The 21,016-nt window shown below is 36.8% G+C and overlaps 2 protein-coding genes across 2 annotated transcripts in view; one reads left to right on the forward strand and one right to left on the reverse strand.

Moving 5' to 3' along the window:
* Positions 1 to 21,016, forward strand: part of LOC126631713 (rust resistance kinase Lr10-like) — a 73,650-nt gene that overhangs the window by 13,918 nt on the left and 38,716 nt on the right. The window lies entirely within an intron of this gene.
* On the reverse strand, positions 173 to 4,573 carry LOC126612702 (uncharacterized). Its single transcript, XM_050281142.1, has 6 exons — positions 4,465 to 4,573; positions 2,847 to 2,938; positions 1,255 to 1,338; positions 841 to 906; positions 457 to 542; positions 173 to 346 (listed from the first exon to the last, which is right to left on the reverse strand). The coding sequence occupies exons 1-6, from the start codon at positions 4,571 to 4,573 to the stop codon at positions 325 to 327; spliced, it is 459 nt and encodes a 152-aa protein (XP_050137099.1). The 3' UTR covers positions 173 to 324.

Genomic DNA, 21,016 nt, shown 5'->3' on the forward strand with positions numbered 1-21,016 from the left:
TGCTCAAGGACAAGAGATTTGGGTGTGTCCTGATCAGGGCCAGTTCTGAGGTTTTTGTGCCCAGTACGAAAGTTCAAAATGTGCATTTTTTAATACGGAAACATATGTTTAAACAAAAATAGTTAACGAGGATAATCACATGTATGTGTAAAAATATTCATCACTAATAGCATGCAAAATGGCTTCCAATTTCTGTCATGTATGTGTAAAATTTTATTCACATCAACCAAATTATGATCCAAAACAGATGGATAATCACATATACAAACCTGTAAATGGCTTTTGACTTCATCATTAGTAAGCCCATCGACCTTCATTAACTCTCTAATTTGTTTTGGTGTAGCAGCTGCAAGAAAAAAAACCAATCACATAACGCATTAAACACACATCCAATACATCCCAATCCAATCAGATATTCATCCAATCATATAAAATAGAGGTATTAAATCAATCTACCTCTGAACTTGTAAGGATTGGCCAACACAAATCTCCCTGTGCAATATTTCCAGAAAAATACTTTCGAAATCTTCACTGGTATCCATCTGCAAATCCACAAAGACAAGTAATTAATGTTTCGTATCAATCACATTTGCGCAAAGGTCCCAAACTGGTAGATTAACCCCCTTTTCTGTAAAAGCTCAGAACCCCACAAACCTTTACTTTGGATTAAGTAAATTTAGTTTCGTGCACTCATACATAACCATTCAGCATAGACAATATATTAGCATTGAAATCAATATGGTCATTATTTCTAAATCCCAACTGAATGCTTCAACCCCATCACGTGAAACTCAATCACATGAACTCATAATATAATGAAAAAAAATATAGAAGACTCACCAAAGCAGCAAGCTCTGTTGCCAAGCATTTCCTAGCTCTCTCAACATACTCACGTGCTTCATCATACTGTGCCCGGAAACAACAGAAAACAAAATAGAATACGTCAAATACAATTAAAAACCAAAGAACGTTCCCAAAGTGTTCAGGCAGCCTTACTGGTTGCCACTTATTATATCCTTTAGCTACAATGAGAACTTGAAAAAATTTCTCTTCTACAATTAATATAATATGTATTATGTAGACAGATAATATAAAAACTAAGAAGCTGACTTGATTGTATAACAAAATGTGAACTTTGAAATTCTCAATAATCACTTTCCACAATGAACAAAGAGGCATTCTGTCTCATTCAAATAAGTGGTCTTTTAAACGCAAATACAGTGTATTAATGCCTAACAGAACAGTAAAGTGTACCCTTCCTCTTCGAACTAATAGAACAGCTCTAAAGAATGTTACATTACTGCTTCCATCCCCACTAGCAGCAGTGTTCGGAACTTTCTATAGAATTTTAGGGTTTGTTTTATGATTTAGATGGTGTAAATATTAAAAAAGATAAGGGGTATTTTTGTCTTAAAATTTTATAATTGTGTGTTTCTAGGGGGTGAGGTGGAATGGAAAAACCTGGGCGTTCTATGTTATTTTGGGCTCTTGGATTATATTTTTTTTTTATACCTATTTCCTAATTATTTGGATGTTCTTTGGTGCCCATTTCAATTTTGGGCCTTGGACAGTTGCCATGATAGCACTGAGCCTGGGCCGGGCATGGTCCTGATGTGTGGAGGTGGGTCACGTGAACTTTGTGTCTTTATGCACAGCAAAGATAGTCGCAACTTCCAAGACAGTCGTAAAAGTGAATGTTAATGAGACTCTCTGCTATTTACTTGTTGTGAATAATTATCAGTCGTTGATTATAATGTTTGAGGATGAAGACGGATGTGTTTGGGTTAATATTTGAACTTTGGGCTTTGAGGAAATGAAGACCTAAGAGTATGAAGTTAACAAGAGAAGCCTAGCTCAAACAAATTAGAAGGCCCGAAAGGAAGAGAAGAAGAAAGCCATTTCAACAAAGGGAAAGACCACTTACTATGAATGAAGTGATGGTTTCCAGAAATACCACACTATCAGCAAGAAAGTAGCTTTTCAAAGGAGTGGATGAATAAAATAAGAAGTGGCTCACTACCCACCAGGAGCCATCAGCTAAAAGAGGAAATTGGGCAGTCGGGCCAAACTGCCTATAAATGAAGAATGAAGCAGCAGGGACGAAGACACTCAAACAATCAATCAAAATACATACCAAACTTTGCTATCAAACCAAATTTGTACCCAGAAAGTTTCATTTTGTCCAGCTTCTGTCTTAATTATAGTTTTCCCCGTAGAAAGAAATCTTTTGTCAAGTTTAGAAGCTATGCTACGTTCCCCAATTGTTGTAGTATCATTCCTTCTAGTAAACTCTTATTACTTTTCATTTTCAAACCATACAAACTGTTGTAAACTTAAAGATGAGTGGTCGCAACAAGTTTGAACCTTGCCCGACAAGGTTGAAACTTGCATGAACCCCTTTTATTTGTACTTACATATTGCAATTTTGTCATTTAAAGCTTTTCCCTTCATGTATTTTCCATTCTTAACTGTTTTCAACTTTAAAAGCTTCATTTATAACTAAATCTAGACAAGTTAATGAACCTATTTTCATTCAAGCAAGCTCTAGACAAATAACTAGTTACAAGGGCCCTAAACCCCCTTCATTTTGGACATACAAGGTCGTGAATCAAAAGTACTTGTTTACAAGGCAAAAAAGAACTTAATACAGACTTAACCCATCCATGACAATTGTTTGATGAACAAAGAAGTCAAATAACTTAAGGCGCAAGTAATCTACTTAACTCACACCTATACAACATTATGTTATATAGAGATAACAGTGGCATGCTCGAATCTTTGCTAGTTTCGATTGCGAGCCTCAAAGCCTACACCAAAGGCCTGACAAAGGCACTATTCGAACTAACTGGCAACTCTTCTTGCAGAGCACCAAGCAGCAAGAACTTGCCCAATAGCCAAGAACATGACAACTTCCAGGGGAGTTGTGCAGGGGAAATTCCTGCGCGAACAAGATAATTGTCATTTTAAAAAAATAATGTCGTGAAAGTGAATGTTAATGACTCTCCGATGTTTACTTGTTGCGAACAATTATCAACCTTTGATTATAATGTTTGAGGATGAAGACAGATGATTGTCATTTTTGAAAAATAATGTCTTGAATGTTAATGACTCTCGGCTGTTTACTTGTCGTGAACTCATTAATCGTCGATTATAATGTTTAAGGATGAGGACGGACCATGGTCACTTTTGAAAAATAAAAGGAAATTTTAGTAATGGTCTCTCAATTTTAACTCAATTGGAGTAATGATCCATCAACTAAAAATTCATGACCATTGGTCCCTTAATTCATCAAAATGTGTAGCTATGGTCATTTTTGTCAACTCCGTTAAAACTTTCGTCAAAATGAGTCACGTGCCACACACGTGAGGCTGAATCAAGGGGCAAATATAGAAAACCAAATGAAATTTTTTTTTAGCAATAGTCCTTCAATTTTAACCCAATTAGAGAAATGGTCTCTCCACTTCTACCAATGGAGCACAGTCCTAAAACTTTAATACAATTGTAGCAATGGTCCTTTATCAGGAGTCATTTTGACGAAATTATGATGTAGTTGACGAAAAGAGTCATAGTTGCACGTTTTGATGAGTTAAGGGACCAATGGTCATGAATTTTTAGTTAAGAGACCATTGCTCCAATTAGGTGAAAGTTAATGGATCATTGCAACAATTTTTTCGAAAAATAATTTAGAAAGGATTGCAAAATAACTATTTTGAAGTGCTAAGAACAATTATGCTCATCAAAATGTTAAAAGTGATGTGGCCTATATTTAACTGAGGGGTGCGGCATGGAGAGAAAGAAAGTGGAGAATAGACTTGAGAAATTATGTGTTAATTCCCCAGTCCTTGTGCCTTTATTTAGAATAATAAGGAGGAGAGAAACTTGCTCTCCAAGTAATACAAAGTCTATTCGAAAAGATCTTCTAGATCCCAAAAGATTCCTAATCTATCTTTACTTAGGATTTACACAATCACAATATGTATTAGAACATATGTCACAACACTCCCCCTTGAGTGTGCAAATACTCAAGTAGATAATGCATCAGATCTTTAGACAAATGTAGAAGTAGTTAATGAAGTCGTCTTGTCTAGTCGGCATAAGTAGTGAATGCGAGTCTCAAAACAAACAGAAGAATGCATGGGTAGTAATACTCACAAAACCTCGCTATGAAAAAACCTAAGGTGGGACAAAAGCCCATAGCTAAAGGAGAAAAGTGAGAAATTGTATTAAGTCAAAACTATACGTCTTTGGGACACAAGTAGGACGTACACAAGGGTATGACCAACCCAAGATGTGTACCTCGTCAAAACCTTGTTAGGTAGCAAAATCCTAATGGGAAAAATGCTCATAATCGTAGGAACAAGAGTACATTAAGGTCAAACGAGTATACTTCTGGATACTCCCCTTAAGTTTGACAAAACTTCCAAATGAAACTACAAGCATCACAAGTGAGAAAGTTACGCATACCAATTCCTCGAACAAGCTTTTGGAAGGTAGACTTCGGCATTGACTCCGTGTAGACGTTGACAAGGTTGTTTGGGATTAGACTGCTTGACTTCAATATTCTGATGCGCATTCTGATGTAGACACAATATGTTTGGCGTTGACTTGTTGGATGTATCATGATCTGGTCGATACATATGACGTTGTCTTCATGGATCATTGTTGGGACTCAACGAATGATGAAAATCACAAAGAGTTTGAATATGCTCAACAAGAGTTCTCGACCATATCTTTCACGTGATGAGATACAGTGAGTCTTGGAATGATTCAAAGGTTTCACAACTAAAGGTATATCTAGTTGACCTCCAAGATATTGCGGTGTTCCTTAATGGTAAAGACATAACCATTCGGGAACGTACCTTATGCGGTCAAACAGATGCTTTGATTCAACAGATCCCACAAGGTAGACATCATTCCGAGATCAAGGGGTGTGATATATTCTAAGATGCATAGGGATAGATAAGCCAAAATCCATAGTAACGGAAAAATGTCTTTAACACCAATTAAGAGGCAGCGTGTAGGCGCAGTGCTGCTTTATACCAAAAGATTATCAGCATATAAGATGTCTGATCTAGTGCATTGAGCTAAGTACAACAAAAGCCAATGGTACTTAGATATGGCCGCCTCATGTTCCAATATGGAACCTTATGCTCCATACCCTTCGTAAATGTCTCATTTGCATCTAGCATACAGACGGCCAAAGTCTTTTTGTGGTCTAGAACTATTTGAATCAGTACATGTAAGTCCTTTGGAAACTCCATGTAGGTTTGTATCAGGATCCCATATATTACAACCACATTTGTAATGCTGCGATCAATCACATGGCGTATGAGAGAAGCCTTGTGCCACAAGGCGTCATATCTCACTATTTCATTCATCTCATTCGTCATCAATTGATTCTTTTAGTTAACCAATCATTTCTATGTTGACACTAATCAACGGAACGCGGTTCGTTATTGTTGCTTTTCATTTATGACAGGGGTTACCATATAAATGAAACTTTATCTATAATAATCTCATTCCAATTCCATATCTCATCCAAACTAGTATACTAGACCATGAACTTTAGGTCTGGGAGTAATCCAGATTTAATCTTATGAGATGAAAAGGATTGAGACAGCGATCGAGGGGCAGATTTGTTCGTGTCGGGAAATGAATCCTCGAATCGAGTGATCTGCCACGCTTCTGGCGTATGACAAATTGATTGGCTAGCCGCCAATGTACGAGGGTCCGTCATACATTTGGTACACATCTTTGCAGGCACATTTGCAGCTGGTATATGTGATCTCGTCAGTTTTTACTAGATCAGAGGAAATGTTTGGTTATACTCTGACGATCTAGATTAGGATCAAGATGAGACATAGTAGGGATGTCCACAATAATTCACGTCGTTCTTTAGGAACATTGACGTTCTTATCTCCCCCTAACGACGGGAAGACTGTCTCATAAAAGTGACAATCTGCAAAATGAGCGGTAAAAAGACAGCCTATCAAAGGTTCTAAGTAACGAATATTCGAAGGAGAATCATAACTGACATAGAATCCCATCCTTCCCTGATGACCCATTTTTTCTTTTGTATGTAAGGGCGGTGCAAATGGCACATAGACCGCACAACCAAAGATGCGCAGATGCGATATGTTGGGTTTATATCTAGTAACCAACTAACACGTGCTTTAGAAGGTTGGGTCGTGACGGGCCTCAGGCGAACCAACATGGTTGCTTGTAATATTGCATGGCCCAAAGCAGAGATTGGGAACTTGGTACGTATGACCAATCGATCGCGCAATCATTTGAAGGTGTTATGAACATGGGGTACAAGATGTTCAACTTCAAAACCCAACCGACATGCAATATCCATCAAAAGTTTTCGATGTAAATTCTCAAACTTTTCCAATCAAATAGGTTTGATCAGATAATCAGTGTGGTGAGCCCTGAGCTTGTTAATCTGAGCCACCAATGTGGATAATGCAGCTTGTGGACAACAGCCACACGTATGACCAACGTGTAAAAGCATCAACCAATATCATAAAGTATATAAATGGTAAGTAGGGTTGTTGAATCAGTCCACAAATGTCCCATTTGAATCCTTTGTAAAAAAGATGGAAGGTGCTAAGACATGATACGCTTCCAGGTATGATGTCTTTACTTCTGGTAAGAAGATGCCCAAAACGGCACATCACGGATCATCCTAGATATCCCAAATGTACATCCATAGAGAAAATTCCTTTGGACGCGGGCTTCTGGCCGGCCATATAATGGGCCTAAATGGGTGTAATCCACTCGTTAAGCGTTCCATTTTCTTTAGAATATGCTTCTGACTATATTCGTAGGAAGTGCAATATGGTAATATGCGAAGGAATTTTACTCCATTTTCTACATTGGTTTCAATATGGTAATAATGCTCTTGAATATCCTTAAAGCTCAAAAGGCGTTCTTCCGGAACAAGTGAGTATAAGACTTACTTTTATGGTAAATTTAGTACCATTGGACAATATAGGGCAATGCCATGCCCCACAATCAGGTTGGATAAACCTGAAAGGTTGTGAGGGGATGATTAGGTATGAAGTTAGCATAGAATCAAACAACTAACTTCCCCACAAAACATACCTAAGCATGAGTTAATTGTAGTCATATGTGGTAATTTTCGTTAATTAACTCTTATTCGAGAATAATAGTGACATTTAAACACCAATCTTAAATCCGAGAACAAAATAAATTGTTCACAAAGTAAAGAAATATACAAGGGGGTCGGCCAATAGGCCTTCCATGTCAAATTTCGCTCATCCAAATGTGTTAGGTGGAGCAAAATTAGTCTCACATATTGACTACATGAATGGTACTCCTCAACAACATTGGTAGAGGCACATAAAAAAGCATAAATAATGATCTATTTCGTCAAAATTGAATTAGATTATGCAGGGTTGAGGTTTGTGAATATTATCCTTTATTCTTGAAGTTTTAGGTATTAAGGATCATGCTTCGGCCATGAAACCACCTCTTGGCAGGCCTGATTCTACCATATGTTGTAAAACAAACTCGAAAATGGGATTGTGAGAGAGAGATAGACCTAGATTTGGGTTCGGTAGGCTCTAGCCGAAGCTAGAGGGGTCTGTTCAGTAGGCCTCTGCCGAAGCAGAGTAATACCATTCGGTGCACCTCTGCTGAAGCAGAGCATGCCCTTCGGTGCATCCTTATCGAAGCAGTGCATCACCATTCGGTAGACTCCAGTCAAAATTGGGTCTATACCGTTCGGTAGCTCCCAGCCGAATAGTTGGGGTACCTTTCTCTCACAAGTGTGGTAGTAATCAGATCCGAGAATTTGGTAACTTCCACTCTCTATACTGCTACTTCAGGAGCAATTTAGATATATAATGACGAGAAAGATTTTCCTCCAATCAAAATTTGATCGGATATAAACTTTAGAATTGTACCTATTCATGGACGTAATGGTTTTAATCATGTTTTGCTTCGAGCAAGAATTCATCTTTGCATGATTTGAAACAGTCCATAGCGAGTCAAAGAGCCATGGAGTCTTCGGCAATGAGGTACTTCCATTTGATATGCGTCAAGCATAAGTCTTCGAATGAAGATCATGGCAAGGGCTTATTCAGCTCTTCCATACCATAATTGGCTACAATTATATCGCAACTAGTCATAGTCAAGCGAGGTGTCACGTCTTGTATCCATATAAAGTAGTTTTTTATTCGAAACTTCCAAATCAGTGAAATCAAACTTATTAAGGTTCGACAATATGCTGAATGGCGGAAACAAGAATGTGATTGATGTTTTAGGAAATAAAATTTCCATAAACATCAAAGTTAGAACATTTAGGTTCTAAGACATTTGGTTTAAACGGATTTAAGCATGGAGAACTGTGGGTCTCAACATGAGTGTTGCACGTTAAGAAACTTCAGGTTTCTATGGCATTTTTGCCAAACTTCAGGTTCGGAAGTATGAACGTCAAGTTCATAATACCTGCAAACAAATGCAATATATACAAAAATATGCAAATATGTATAGAATTTATAATTTAATTATTTAGACTTCATGCCAAAATTAAAAGTTGCGTGAAAATTTTAAAACCCATAATGCCTAAAAAAAAAGCAATATAATTGGTGGCCCAGGATGGACCAAAGCCCTAATGGGCTTTTTAAAAGAATTGAACCGGGGAGCCCAAAACCCAAAAATTGGGCTGGGGTTGGTTCGGGCCGAGGAGGCCAGGTCTAAACACACCAAAAATAAATGGAGCTGGAGGCCTAAATCAATAAGAGCCCATGTAGGGGCGTTGATCAAGTGTATTGAGGTGCATGGGATCTTCATGCGGGTGGACATGGGAATAGTATAGCCCAACTAGGCTGAGCAAAGGGTAGTGGGCCTCGAGTGCAAGCCCTACTACAGGCCAAAGTGATCCAAGCCCAAAGGGCCGTAAGTTTGGTCCAATCAAGAATCCCAGCCATGCTGGGTGGGTTCATCGGGGAAGAAAACAGGAGCCTTTGTTTCTGGCGATGGAATCTTGGTCTGGAAACCTTGGAAGTGAGGTGCGATCAAGGAACAAAATGCCGATAATATCGGCGATATTTCGCCGATATTATCGGTTTTTTACGGTACCGATATTTTAATAGGTATCCAATGGGTTTTCGTCAAAATATCACGATATTATTGATAATATCGATAATATCGTGATATTTCCGAAACTATCGCGATATTTTGGAACTGTGCTACTCGGAGAAGAACGCTGGAGCTTCTACAACTTCGGCCGATTACAAACGCAAACCTTAGACTTCGATCTAATTACCAATGTGAAGAGGAAAGAGAGAGGAGTAAGTTTATACCCTTGGTTCGTCGTGAAATGGCCGAAGGTGTTCGGAAAGCTCCTCAACAGTCACGGGTTCGCCGAAGTTGGGTGAGCTTTCCCTCGACCTGATCTCGTTCCAGAACACACACCCAAGCTTACCTAACCGGAGAAAATGAAGAAAACTCGCCGAAGGTTTCTGGGTTTCGTCGATCTTGCAGAGACAAGAGGAAGAGAGAGAAAGACGAGGTTTTGATGGTGATGCCGTCTACGAAACGATGGTGTGGGTGCCGTGTACTAGGGTAATCACAGGAGAAAGAGTGAGAGGGATGAGAGGGTTTTGAGAAAGAAGAGAGTGTGCATAGAAGGAAAGAAAGAGAAGAAGAAAGAAAGGGGGTCTCGGGTAGGATCTGGTTGATCTCGGTGACGATGGTGACAAAGCCGGAGGAGGAAGAGGAGGAGGGGAGGCGGCGGACGGAGAAAGAGTAGGAGGAAACGAAGAGGGTTTTGCAGGGGCGGAGATTGCGAAGAGGGAGATGAGGGCGATGAGGAGGAGAAGGGATCGTTGACTCGTTCTCTCTGTCTTCTTTTCTTTCTCGTTTCAATTGGCAATTTAGGGATTTAAGCAAGTTTCAGGCCCCCAAATCATCTACTTATATTGCCCTAAAAAACTCCAAGTAATTACAGCATCGTATTAGAATTGTAATTAATCCTTGTTAGATTTGGTTTAGAAATTCTATGTAATTTAGTGATTGTTTCATATTAGGTTTAGATTTGAATTTTTTACTCCATTCAGATTTTAAAGGATTATAATAGGTTTAAAAATTTATGAATTTTGATGAAGTTTAATAATTTTTAAAACTTTTATGTAAAATTTTAAGTGAATTCCCTTAAATTTTCAGGGAGCGATTTGAGAATGTTTAAAATATTATGTGAAATATTTCTAATTTTTTCGAGTTTCCCAACTTTTTAAAAATCTCTTCGAATCAATTTCTAAATGAATACATTTGGAATGTATGAATTTCTTAAAAATCATGATCGAATACCCCTTAAACTTTAAAGAATCACTTAAAATCCTGATTAAATGCCCTTAGATTTTTAAGGAGAATTAAAATGTTTATAAGCCCCAATTGGATGTACAGCTTAATTTAACTAATTGACACAACACAACAAAACCAGTTAAGATTACAAATTAACACAAAAGACGACTTGATGCGAGGTCATATCTAAAAAACTTGCCGCAATAAGCCCCAATTGGTGTGTTTAAACTTCTTTTATTAGTTACTACATATTTTCTACACTCACAATGTTTGTCAGCTCGTTATATAATCAACTTGATAATGTTAAATCCATCATGCAATGCATTTCCTTCCAATTTTTTGTGATAAACTAAAAGATAATTGACTAAATAAACATCCTGCAAAGTTTCAATAAAAATTTCCAAGTTTTTCTTACAATTTTCGTGGTTTCCATGTAATTTTTAATGATATCGATATTATCTCGATATTTCCATCGATATTTCCGTGTTTTCGGACTACCGATATTACCGATATTTAATACCTTGGGTGCGATGCGTGGTGGTTCATCGAAGAACCAGTCTTAACGACGGAGGAGAATCCTTGACGTCGGGAAAAGGTAGAACCGAAGGAATTTGATTCGGGAAATTTTTGATTTTGATGAATTTCAACGAGAAATTCAAGGGATGTAGACGACGATGCAAAACCCAAAAAGAACACAACTACAGGTCATGATATCTAGAAAAAGAATGGCAAAGTCGTGGGCTCGGCTTCCGGCGAGGCTGGGTTTTCTGGGTTGGGGATGACGCCAAACGGCGTCATTTTCTTTGGGTTCTCAGCGCAACAGAGTTGTGCTCCAATGCATCGCAGCTCTATGTCTCACATAGTGGCGTGGCTCAAAGCCTGCAGCTCGCTGGTTGGGGTCACAAAACCCTAATTTTTTTCAAAGTTTTATTCAATTCAATTATATGCATATGTCTTTAATGCTGATCTATATACAATGTCATGGAATATCAATTCACATAATTTAAAATTATGAGTATAATGCACACACAATTTATGTAGAATCTAAAATTCGAAAAACGTAAAGTTGGGTCATGCATTATGGTGAATGTTCATGCTATCAGGGCTGCAAAAATATCGAGATAAAAATCGTTGTTTTGGAAGAACCTAATTGCGTGATGATATTGGTGAACTGGTTTAATGAAGAAAATTATTTCTTCAATTTTGGCTTTCCATCTCCAAAGCTTGTATCACGTTCAACATAAGAAAAATAAATTGAATCAATAAAAGTATATGAATTCAAGAAAAATCAAAATTTAATGAATTAAAAAGAATTGAAACATAATACTCCCCTGATTGAAAACGAATAAATTCTCTTTAGCACAGCGTGAAAAGCGTGCTGATAACGTGCCTATATTTAACTGAGGGGGTGAGGCATGGAGAGAAAGAGAGTGGAGAACAGACTTGAGGAATTGTGTGTTAATTTTCCAGTCCTTGTGCCTTTGTTTATAGTAGTAAGGAGGAGGGAAACTTGCTCTCCAAGTAATAAGAAGTCTATTAGGAAAGATCTTCTAGATCCCAAAGGATTCCTAATCTATCTCTACTTAGAATTTACACAATCACAATATGTATTAGAACATATGTCACAACAAAAAAAAACTATTATTGGCAATCTAAAAATCTAATTGTGCACTCATTGTAAGAATATTTTTCTTTTTAAATATAAAAAGTTTAAAGTACATAATTAAATCTTTAGAGTGCTAATAATAATTCTCTTGTTAAATATGACGCCTAAAATGGGAGATATAAGAATTAAGTGTTAGGATGATTAGCATTTATCCTTCCCTTTGTTATATGGCATTTTAGGATGGAAGATTATTACTTGTAGAACATGATGTGCTAGAATGGTTATGATTATGAATCTTGCTAGAATTATTTTGTTTTCTTTACATTTCGAAATTTATTTAAGTTTCAGTTACGTAAATCGGCTTATCAGCTCATGAATCCCTTTTTATGATCGTTTATAGTCTTGACTCAATCATGAAATAGTTACCTTAGTTTTTTGCTTTCTTTAATATTTTATTTCCATTTACAAACTTAGGCAAACACACTTTTCACAATGGATTCCAAGTCCTCCTTCACTCGAGGCATAAGAAAAAACTTAACCGAACATCTCACTAGGTGTCGTTTTGGTTCATAAGTTAGATCTAAGTGCAAACCAAACTTATTCCTAAATAAAAGCCCAACTGTCTAGTGCCACGTCTATTCTCTCTTTCTCTTGAGGCTTGAGCCATCCAGTGACACCGAGACCGAAAGCAACACCCAGAGCAAACCATGTGTTGAACCTAGTCGGGCTCTATTCAAGTTTTGACACCAACACCTTGAATTGATTTGTAATCCTCTTTACCTGCTTGGGTTGTGTGCTTTGTAATCTTCCAAGAATCTTTCAATTCTTAATTCATTCTCTTTTTCCTTTTCCATGAGCGCCATATACCCGATATGCTGCAGTTGCCAGTAGAACAAGAAACAAAGAACCCAGGATTCCACCACCTGTAGCCAATCTTTTCCATTGCATGTAAGATACAAAATCAGAGTACAGTCATTAGTATTCTCATGATAATTGCTTAAACTACAGCAGTAAATATATGTTATACTTGCTTTCCTCAAGTGTACACTTTCAATTTCACTCTTGAAAAAAAACAAGTAAAAATATGCGGAGGAAGAGATGAGCAATTTCTTCATTTTTGAACTAAATTCTAATTCACATGAAATCCGGAACAGGATGAAGTGTTTTCCTTTGTAATTAAGGATCAATAATGTAATGTCGTGTGTGAGTTTTTATCCACGTAGCATTGTGTCATTAGCTATCGTCGTCATAGTGCTCCCATTATATGCGCGGCAGTGCTCCCGTTACATGTAAATTAATCTCTATTATTACATAAGTCAGACTGGCCATTGACCGACTGCTCGGCATCATGGGCCTGGCCTTAACTAAGCATGACTTGTGCTCTTGGATATTATTTCACGGAGGGTGCTCTAGCCACTCTAGCTCACAACCAAAGATTGGATTACCAATTCACATCAATTGGAAGCCCTACCACTTAGAAAGTCAGACTTCTTTCTTTGTCATAGTTATGTAGAATTTTCATCCCTAAATCCAATCACTAACTTGCACTCTCATTCTTCAAGACTTGAAATTAAACACAATAATACAACTTTTATCCAAAAAATTCATCCCTTATCATAATTACGAACTTGCACTCACATTCCCCTAAAAACTTGAAAGTAAACACAATAATGACTTTCCTCCTAAAAATTTCATATTTTATTCTAATTACGAACTTAGCACTCTCATTCTCTAAAAGTTTAATAATTGTAACCGTTTGATCAAATTTTAATGGTCCGGATCATTTGATCCTTAGGCTCAATTTTTTTTAGATCCAGAGAGGATCTGTACTCGAAGTGTTTTACTTTGTATTGAAAGATCAATAATGTACGCTTTATTGTGTGTAAATATTTATTCACGTAACATTGTATTATTAATTATTCGTTGCCTGTACATCATTCTTAATTATTACATAGTCAGTTGTCATTGACCGACTGTCCGACATCATGGCCCTGTACATGTACGTCAATCTCAATTGTTACATAAGGGCTGGTTTGGTATTGCTGTGCTTTGAGAAAAAGCTGCTTCTGTTGTGCTGTGAGAATAAGCGGCTGTGAAATAAAGCTGTAGAGTGTTTGGTAAACTTTTTTGTAAAAATGCTTTTGAAAAAAAAAGCAGTATTATAGTGTTTGGTAAACTTTTATGTAAAACAGATGTGAAAAAAACCTGTTTTTCAAAGCTGGGTTTTGCAGCTTCTTGTTTTTGGCTTTTTTTCACCCAAAACTGTGAAAAAAAAGCTGAAACTGAATGTTTACTAAACACAAAAAAGCTCCTAACTTTTTTTTATACCAGCTTTTTTTCAGAATCACCTCAGTACCAAACCAGGCCTAAGTCAGTCTTGCCATTGACCGACTGCCCGGCATCTTGGGCCTGACTTTAACTTAGCATGACTTTTCCTCTTGGATAACTTTCAATACTGCAGCTTCACGGAGGGACACAACCAAATATTAGATTGCTAATTCACATCAATTCGAAGCTCTACCACTTAGAAAGTTAGACTTCTTTCTTGGTCATGGTCATGTAGAATTTTCATTCCTAATTTCAATTACGAACTTGCACTCTCATTTCTCTCCAGACTTGAAAGTAAACACAAAAATATGAGTTTTCTCCTAAAAGTTTCATCTCTTGTTCCAATTGCAAATTTGCACTCTCAATTCTCTAAAGACTTGAAAGTAAACACAAGAATATGAGTTTTCTCCTAAAAGTTTCATCTCTTGTTCCAATTCTTCTAAAGACTTGAAAGTAAACACAATAATACTAACTTAGTTGTGCTATCTACACACTCTCTTTTACCTTTCACACATCTCTTGTTAATTTCTGTCATTTAATATTCTTTAATTCATTCAATCGGAATATTGAAAATTGAATAAAGTGTGTAAATAGCACCACTCTTCTCTTAATCAAGTACTTCAATGAGTCCCACTTAATGATGTTTTCTTTGCTTTTTCGTAAATCATTGTAACTTTTCTTTTGGCTTGTAATGAATGTCTCCTTCCAAGGTCGTTCACCACCCCTTCTCCTAATTATGTAAATTAGTCCATTTAATGACCTTTTCTTGCTTTTTCCTAAATCGTTATAACCTTTTTTTTTTCCTAAAAGCAACTCCACTGTTGCTTATTGTCTTGGGGATAAGCAATCTAATCTAATTGCAGCAACGGTTCTTCCAACATGAATCTTTTTAACATAATTATAATGGAGTTAACAAAAAGAATCATAGTTGCACATTTTGGTAAGTTAAGGGGCCAATGGTCATGAATTTTTGGTTGATTGATCATTGCTCTAATTGAATTAAAATTAAGGTACTATTGCTACAATTTTCTCTAAGGAAAACAAGTAAAAATATGCAAGAGGAAGGAAGAGAGGAGCAATTTTCTGTATTTTTGAATTAATTTTAATTCACAGGAAATCCGGAACAGGATGATGTGTTTTTCTTTGTAATGAAGGGAAATGGATCCTCTCCAGATCCCTTTCTCGTAATCTACCAAATCAGGAAATTCGTATCGTTAAAATTTGACCAAAGGATTAAAAACAGAGATCTACTTTAAAAATTATAATAACTTCAACCATTGGATCAAATTTCAGCGGTATAAATTCCCTGATTTGGTGCATTAGAAGGAAGGAGAATCCCTTTCCGTAATGAAGGATTGTCTTTATTCACATGACATTGTATTATTAATGACGATCGTGACGGGCACCTGTTACATGTATATCAATCTCACATTAGTCAGTCCACCGACTGTCTGGCATCATAGGCCTGTTACATGTTCGTCAATCTTAATTATTATTTAAGTCAATCCTACCATTGTCCGATTGTCCAGCATCATGGGCCTAGCTTTAACTTAGCACGACTTTTCCTCTTAGATATTTTTCAATACTGCAGCTGCACAGAGTAGGGCTGGGCAAACGGGTCCTGGACCCGCGGGTCGGGGCGAGTAATGTGGGTACGGGGCGGGTACGGGCCGGTTCTTAATTTTGTAAAAACAGATCGGGGCGGGGCAGGCCGGGTAATTGAAGTTTTCGATTCGGACCGGTTCCAAAAGTATAGGAACCGTGGGTACCTGGACTTGCCCGTTTGTGTTACAATGGACGGACGAGATTTAAGATATCATCCCTAGCCAATCTCAACCGTCGGTTTAAACCCTAGCCAATTCCACCTCCCGAGTTCCAGAAGCACCTTCAGACTTTTAGTCTCTCAGATTCTCGGATTCTCAGACTCTCCCTCGACTCCCTCTCCCTATCCCTTCCCTCGACTCGCAAGGCTCACCGTCGTCGGGACCAACATAACAGCACCACCAACTCCGCCATCGCGACCACCATCACTCACCCCATCACCACCGTCGAGCTAAAACTCTTAGACTCTCACAGCACTGTCGCGACCAACACAACGTCACCACCTCCGCCGTCGTGACCACCATCATCACCCCATCACCACCGTCGAAAACACTGCTACTACCAGTACCAACCATCATCCCTCTAAAATTTAGGTAATTTTGAATTAGGTTTTATTATTAATGTGAATTTATGGTGTAGGGATTTTTAGGGGTTTTAAGTTAGAATTTGTAGATTGATGATTGAGCTGTAAAAATGTTTCAGGATCTGGAATATGGACTGGGAGAAGTAGAATTTGTAGATTGATGATTGAGCTGTAAAACATATTCCTCTTTTGATTTTTTTTCAGATGGAGTGTTTTCTTTAAGAAATTATTTAAGATGGCACATAAAAGCTTAACTGCTAAGAACCCTCTTACGATTTTTAGATGGAGTGTTTTCTTTAAGAAATTATTTCAGATGGAGTGTCTTTTTTTTCAGATGGAATTTTAGGCCTTTTTTTTTTTGAAGTATCTATGTGTTTTTAAGTTTATTTGGTTTTGTGTGTAAGAATGTTTACGACTCTTACGATTACAGAGCTAAGATGAAATAAGTCTATACTGAAATTGAATAAGAAGAGAAGAATAGGAAGCCTTGCAATTGTTGCTGTAATTTGAGTTTGAGATGATTCATTTCTGTGTAGAATTTTGAATAACATGGTTAGAAATTGGAATTATGTAAATTTCATTGTTTTTGAATTACGACTTAGTTTTTTAATAACACGGGTGGTTTTTGAGTTTGAGATGATTTCTTTCTGTAATTTGAGTTGATTTCTTTCTGAAATTTGAGATGATTTCTCTTACGATTTCATTGTTGCTGTAATGTGAGTTTGAGATGATTCATTTCTGTATTACGACTTAGTTTTTTAATAACACGGGTGGTTTTTGAATAACAGTTTTACAACTTGGTTTTCTGAAATGCCAATTACAGCTCTAGATTTTATCTCGATGTCAAAATGTTTTGTCAAACTTAGTTGTATTGATTTAAAATAAAACTTACCCAAGAAGAACATGTATGTGGAATTTCAACTTAGACTCATAAGTGGCAGTCTTATCGTACAGTTCTACAATGATAAGTATGGACCTGAAATCTGAACAGGTTGGCCGTAATTTGGGGTTGAGGGGTGGTGAAGAATGGGCCACAGAGTACTACATGAATTCGAAATAACTGGTTAAAGCTTTGCAACTTATGGGAACAATTCATATTAATCTGGTGGAATAGTTTAGATTTACTCATTTAAGCGTATTTAGCATTGCGTTTTTAGGTTGGTTGTTTGCGATACCGGTGTTGGATTGAATCCTGATATGAACGGACTTCTAGCATGAGTTGACATGTCATTATTTCACACAGAAATGAACGGACTTTGGATACAATTATTTTATTACTGAGTATAGAATGCAATGGGTTGCTATGTTTGTTTACCATTACTTTTATGAGGTTTCCTGGCCAATATATTATCCAATTTCTTGGTTTGCTGAGTTGGCCAATATTTGAATTCTGATGCTTAGATGTAGGCCTGACATTTTGGACCCAACCCGTTAATCCGACCCGATCCAACCCGTTAATATTTGTATTTGGGTGGATGCTTAATGGGTCGGGTCACTTTGGGTCAACCCGTTAGACCCGTTAGGACCCGTTAACACCCGTTAGTTGAGGATATTTTAGTAATTTTAGTAAAGTCTTAATAACAAAAAATAAATTTTATGCAAAAAATAATAATAATAATAATTGTTAACGGGTGATAACGGGTGAAACGGGTGACCCGTTAACTTAACGGGTCGGGTTGAACCCGATCCAAACCCAATAAACCCGACCCGTTTACAGGTCTACTTAGATGTTTTTAAATGTTTTTCAGGTGAAAGAATATCCTAAATAGAATTTTGTTGGCCTGATATATGGTCCTGGAAGTGATAACCAGAAACAATTAGAAAAGGTAACAGTTTTGTGTATGCTTATGATGGTTATGCCAAACACTTGTGATTACCATGTGCTTGTTCTGATGATCTTTGTGTCGTTGTGTTTTCTCTATATTTCTTTTTGATCAGTCAATGCAAATAAGGGCAATTCCAGCATGTTTGTTGTTTATTTACTTTGTTCACTCGGTTCAAGTGGTTTTTAACAAGGAGTTCCAGTGGCAGAGGCTCTCTCTTTCCTTAAAAGTAGGTGCAACTAGGTATGTTAACTTGTATCTCTTAAAGTTAATTTCCTACAGTACAAGTTACTTTGGACGATGCAATGTTATTTTGGATGTATTGAATTTGTGCAATTGCAATCTGTGCAATACTGCAGTCTGTGCTTTTTTTTTTTTTTTTCAGTATATGCAATCTGTGCACTGCAAAATGCAAACTGCAAACTGCAATCTGTGCAATCTGTTTTGTGCAAACTGCAATATGTGTAAACTGGAATCTGTGCAAACTCTGTAAACTGCAATATGTGTAAACTGGAATCTGTGCAGTTTTTTCAAACTGCAATTTGTGCAATATGTGCAATTTTTTTCAAACTGCAATCTATGATTTTTTCCATACTGGAATCTGTGCAGTTTTTTTCAAACTGCAATCTGTGCAACAAACATTTTTAAACAGCAAAAAAAAAAAAAGGCACCCGTGTACCTGGACCGAACTAGCCCGTTTCAACCCTGGCCGGGTAAGGTCCGGTTCCTATTTTCAGAATTGTAATGCCCTGCCTGGCCCACCCCGTCTCCTTTAATTCAGGGTCCGGTCCCTTCAAAAATAGGTCCGGCCCGGCCCGTGCCCAGCCATAGCACAGAGGGTGCTCTAGCCACTAGCTCCCAACCAAATGTTAGATTACTGATTCACATCAATTGGAAGACCTGCCACTCCACTTGGAAAGTTAAGACTTCTTTCTTGGTCATAGTCAAGTAGAACTTTCATTCCTAATTCCAATTCGAATTTCCACTCTCATTTCTCTGAAGACTTCAAAGTAGGGATAGACAACGGTTATGACGGGCGGGTAACCACGGTTATTTACCCATAACCGTTTATGCTCATATCCTCATAACCGTTACCTGTTGGGTAATTGTCTAAACGGTTATACTCATACCCATAACCATTTATAAACGGTTAACCATACCCATAACCGTATACTCATTTAACCGTAACCGTTTAATACTCGTTTACCCATTTATCCTTTTTAACCCGTTTATTTATTTATTTTACCATTACCTCTTTTTCACCCGTCTACATGTTTTTTAACAACTTGAAAATTAAAAAAAAATTGTCATAATTTTTTTTTTGACAATTAAACACCGTTATAGGTACATTCATCATATATTTTCATATTTTAATTTTTTAAGCCCTTATATCATTCCAATAATTGAAATAATAGTTTACGGACGATATTTTTAACTGTTACCAATGAAGGTAAATATAATATTTGCTAAGTATTATTGGGTTACAAAAATTGTTTAGAATACATTTCTGTCAAAGCATTTCTGTCAATTTCACAGTTACCCGCAAAGAATTTAAATTAATTTGGCCAATTCCTTGATGATGAGAATCATCATTCCTGTAGCAGTGTTATTGAGAGAATGATTGATGAATTTCTTGCTAATTTATTGGGTGCTAAGTATTATTGGATTGAGACATGGTTTGTGTTAGTTTTACATATATAAAATAAATGAGTAAACGGTTACCCATTTATAACCGCGGTTAATACCCATAACCGTCCATTTAAATTTCGCGGATAAACGGTTATACCCATATCCGTTTATTTATCTAAATGGTTACCCATAACCGTAACCGTTTAATTTAAATGGGCGGGTAACCGGAGTTACCCATAACCAATGAGTATTCACCTATCCCTACTTGAAAGTCAACACAAGAATAAAACTTTTCTTCTAAATTTTTTATCCCTTTATCCAATTGCAAACTAACACTCTCATTCCCTTAAAGACTTGAAAGTAAACACAATAATATTATTTGGTTGTGCTATCTACACATTCTTTTTTACCTTTCACACATTCTTTATTAATTTTTATTCTTTGATTTTCTTTTTTTTATTATATCGGACGACTAAAAATTGAATAAAGTATGTAGATAGCACCACTCTTCTCTTAATCAAATATTTTAATGAGTCCCACTTAATGAGGTTTTCTTGCTTTTTCGTAAATTGCTGTAACTTTTTTAATTTTTTTTTTGGAAACTTTGTTGTAACTTTTTTATTGGCTTGTAATGAATGTCTCAAGATCGTTCACCATGGGAAATTTTTCATTGTGACCGGAACACGAATGGTACATCACATCTTTTTATATAAATGGTGAAGAATTTTACTTTTACGATATTAACTTTTTAACACACATATTGTACTATTTGCATAGTAACATATGATGTATCATCCCCTGTTCCGATCACACTGAAAATTTTCTCTAAAGACTTGAATGTAAACACAAGAATATGACTTTTCTTCTAAAAATTTCATCCCTTTATCCAATTGCAAACTAGCACTCTCATTCCCTTAAAGACTTGAAAATAAACACAATAATATTATTTGATTGTGCTATCTACGCACTTTCTTTTACCTCCCACACATCATTTGTTAATTTTTGTTTTTTTTATTAGGCGGTACGATCAAGTTTTCTCCTCCTCCTTCTAACATCTGAATCGCTATATTCATGGAAGGACTATCTACCGGGTGCGACTGGATATACCATAGC

Source organism: Malus sylvestris, chromosome 1 (assembly GCF_916048215.2).
Source record: "Malus sylvestris chromosome 1, drMalSylv7.2, whole genome shotgun sequence".
NCBI classification, from domain to species: Eukaryota; Viridiplantae; Streptophyta; class Magnoliopsida; order Rosales; family Rosaceae; genus Malus; species Malus sylvestris.

Excerpts from the sequence above, each read along its gene's own strand:
- LOC126612702 (XM_050281142.1), bottom strand. The coding sequence starts at position 4,573 with ATGCGCATCAGAATATTGAAGTCAAGCAGTCTAATCCCAAACAACCTT. Across the intron at positions 1,339-2,846 it reads CTCTGCAAGAAGAGTTGCCA|AAAGTTCCGAACACTGCTGC; the intron begins GTTAGTTCGAAT and ends AAAATTCTATAG. Across the intron at positions 347-456 it reads CAATCCTTACAAGTTCAGAG|CTGCTACACCAAAACAAATT; the intron begins GTAGATTGATTT and ends TTTTTCTTGCAG.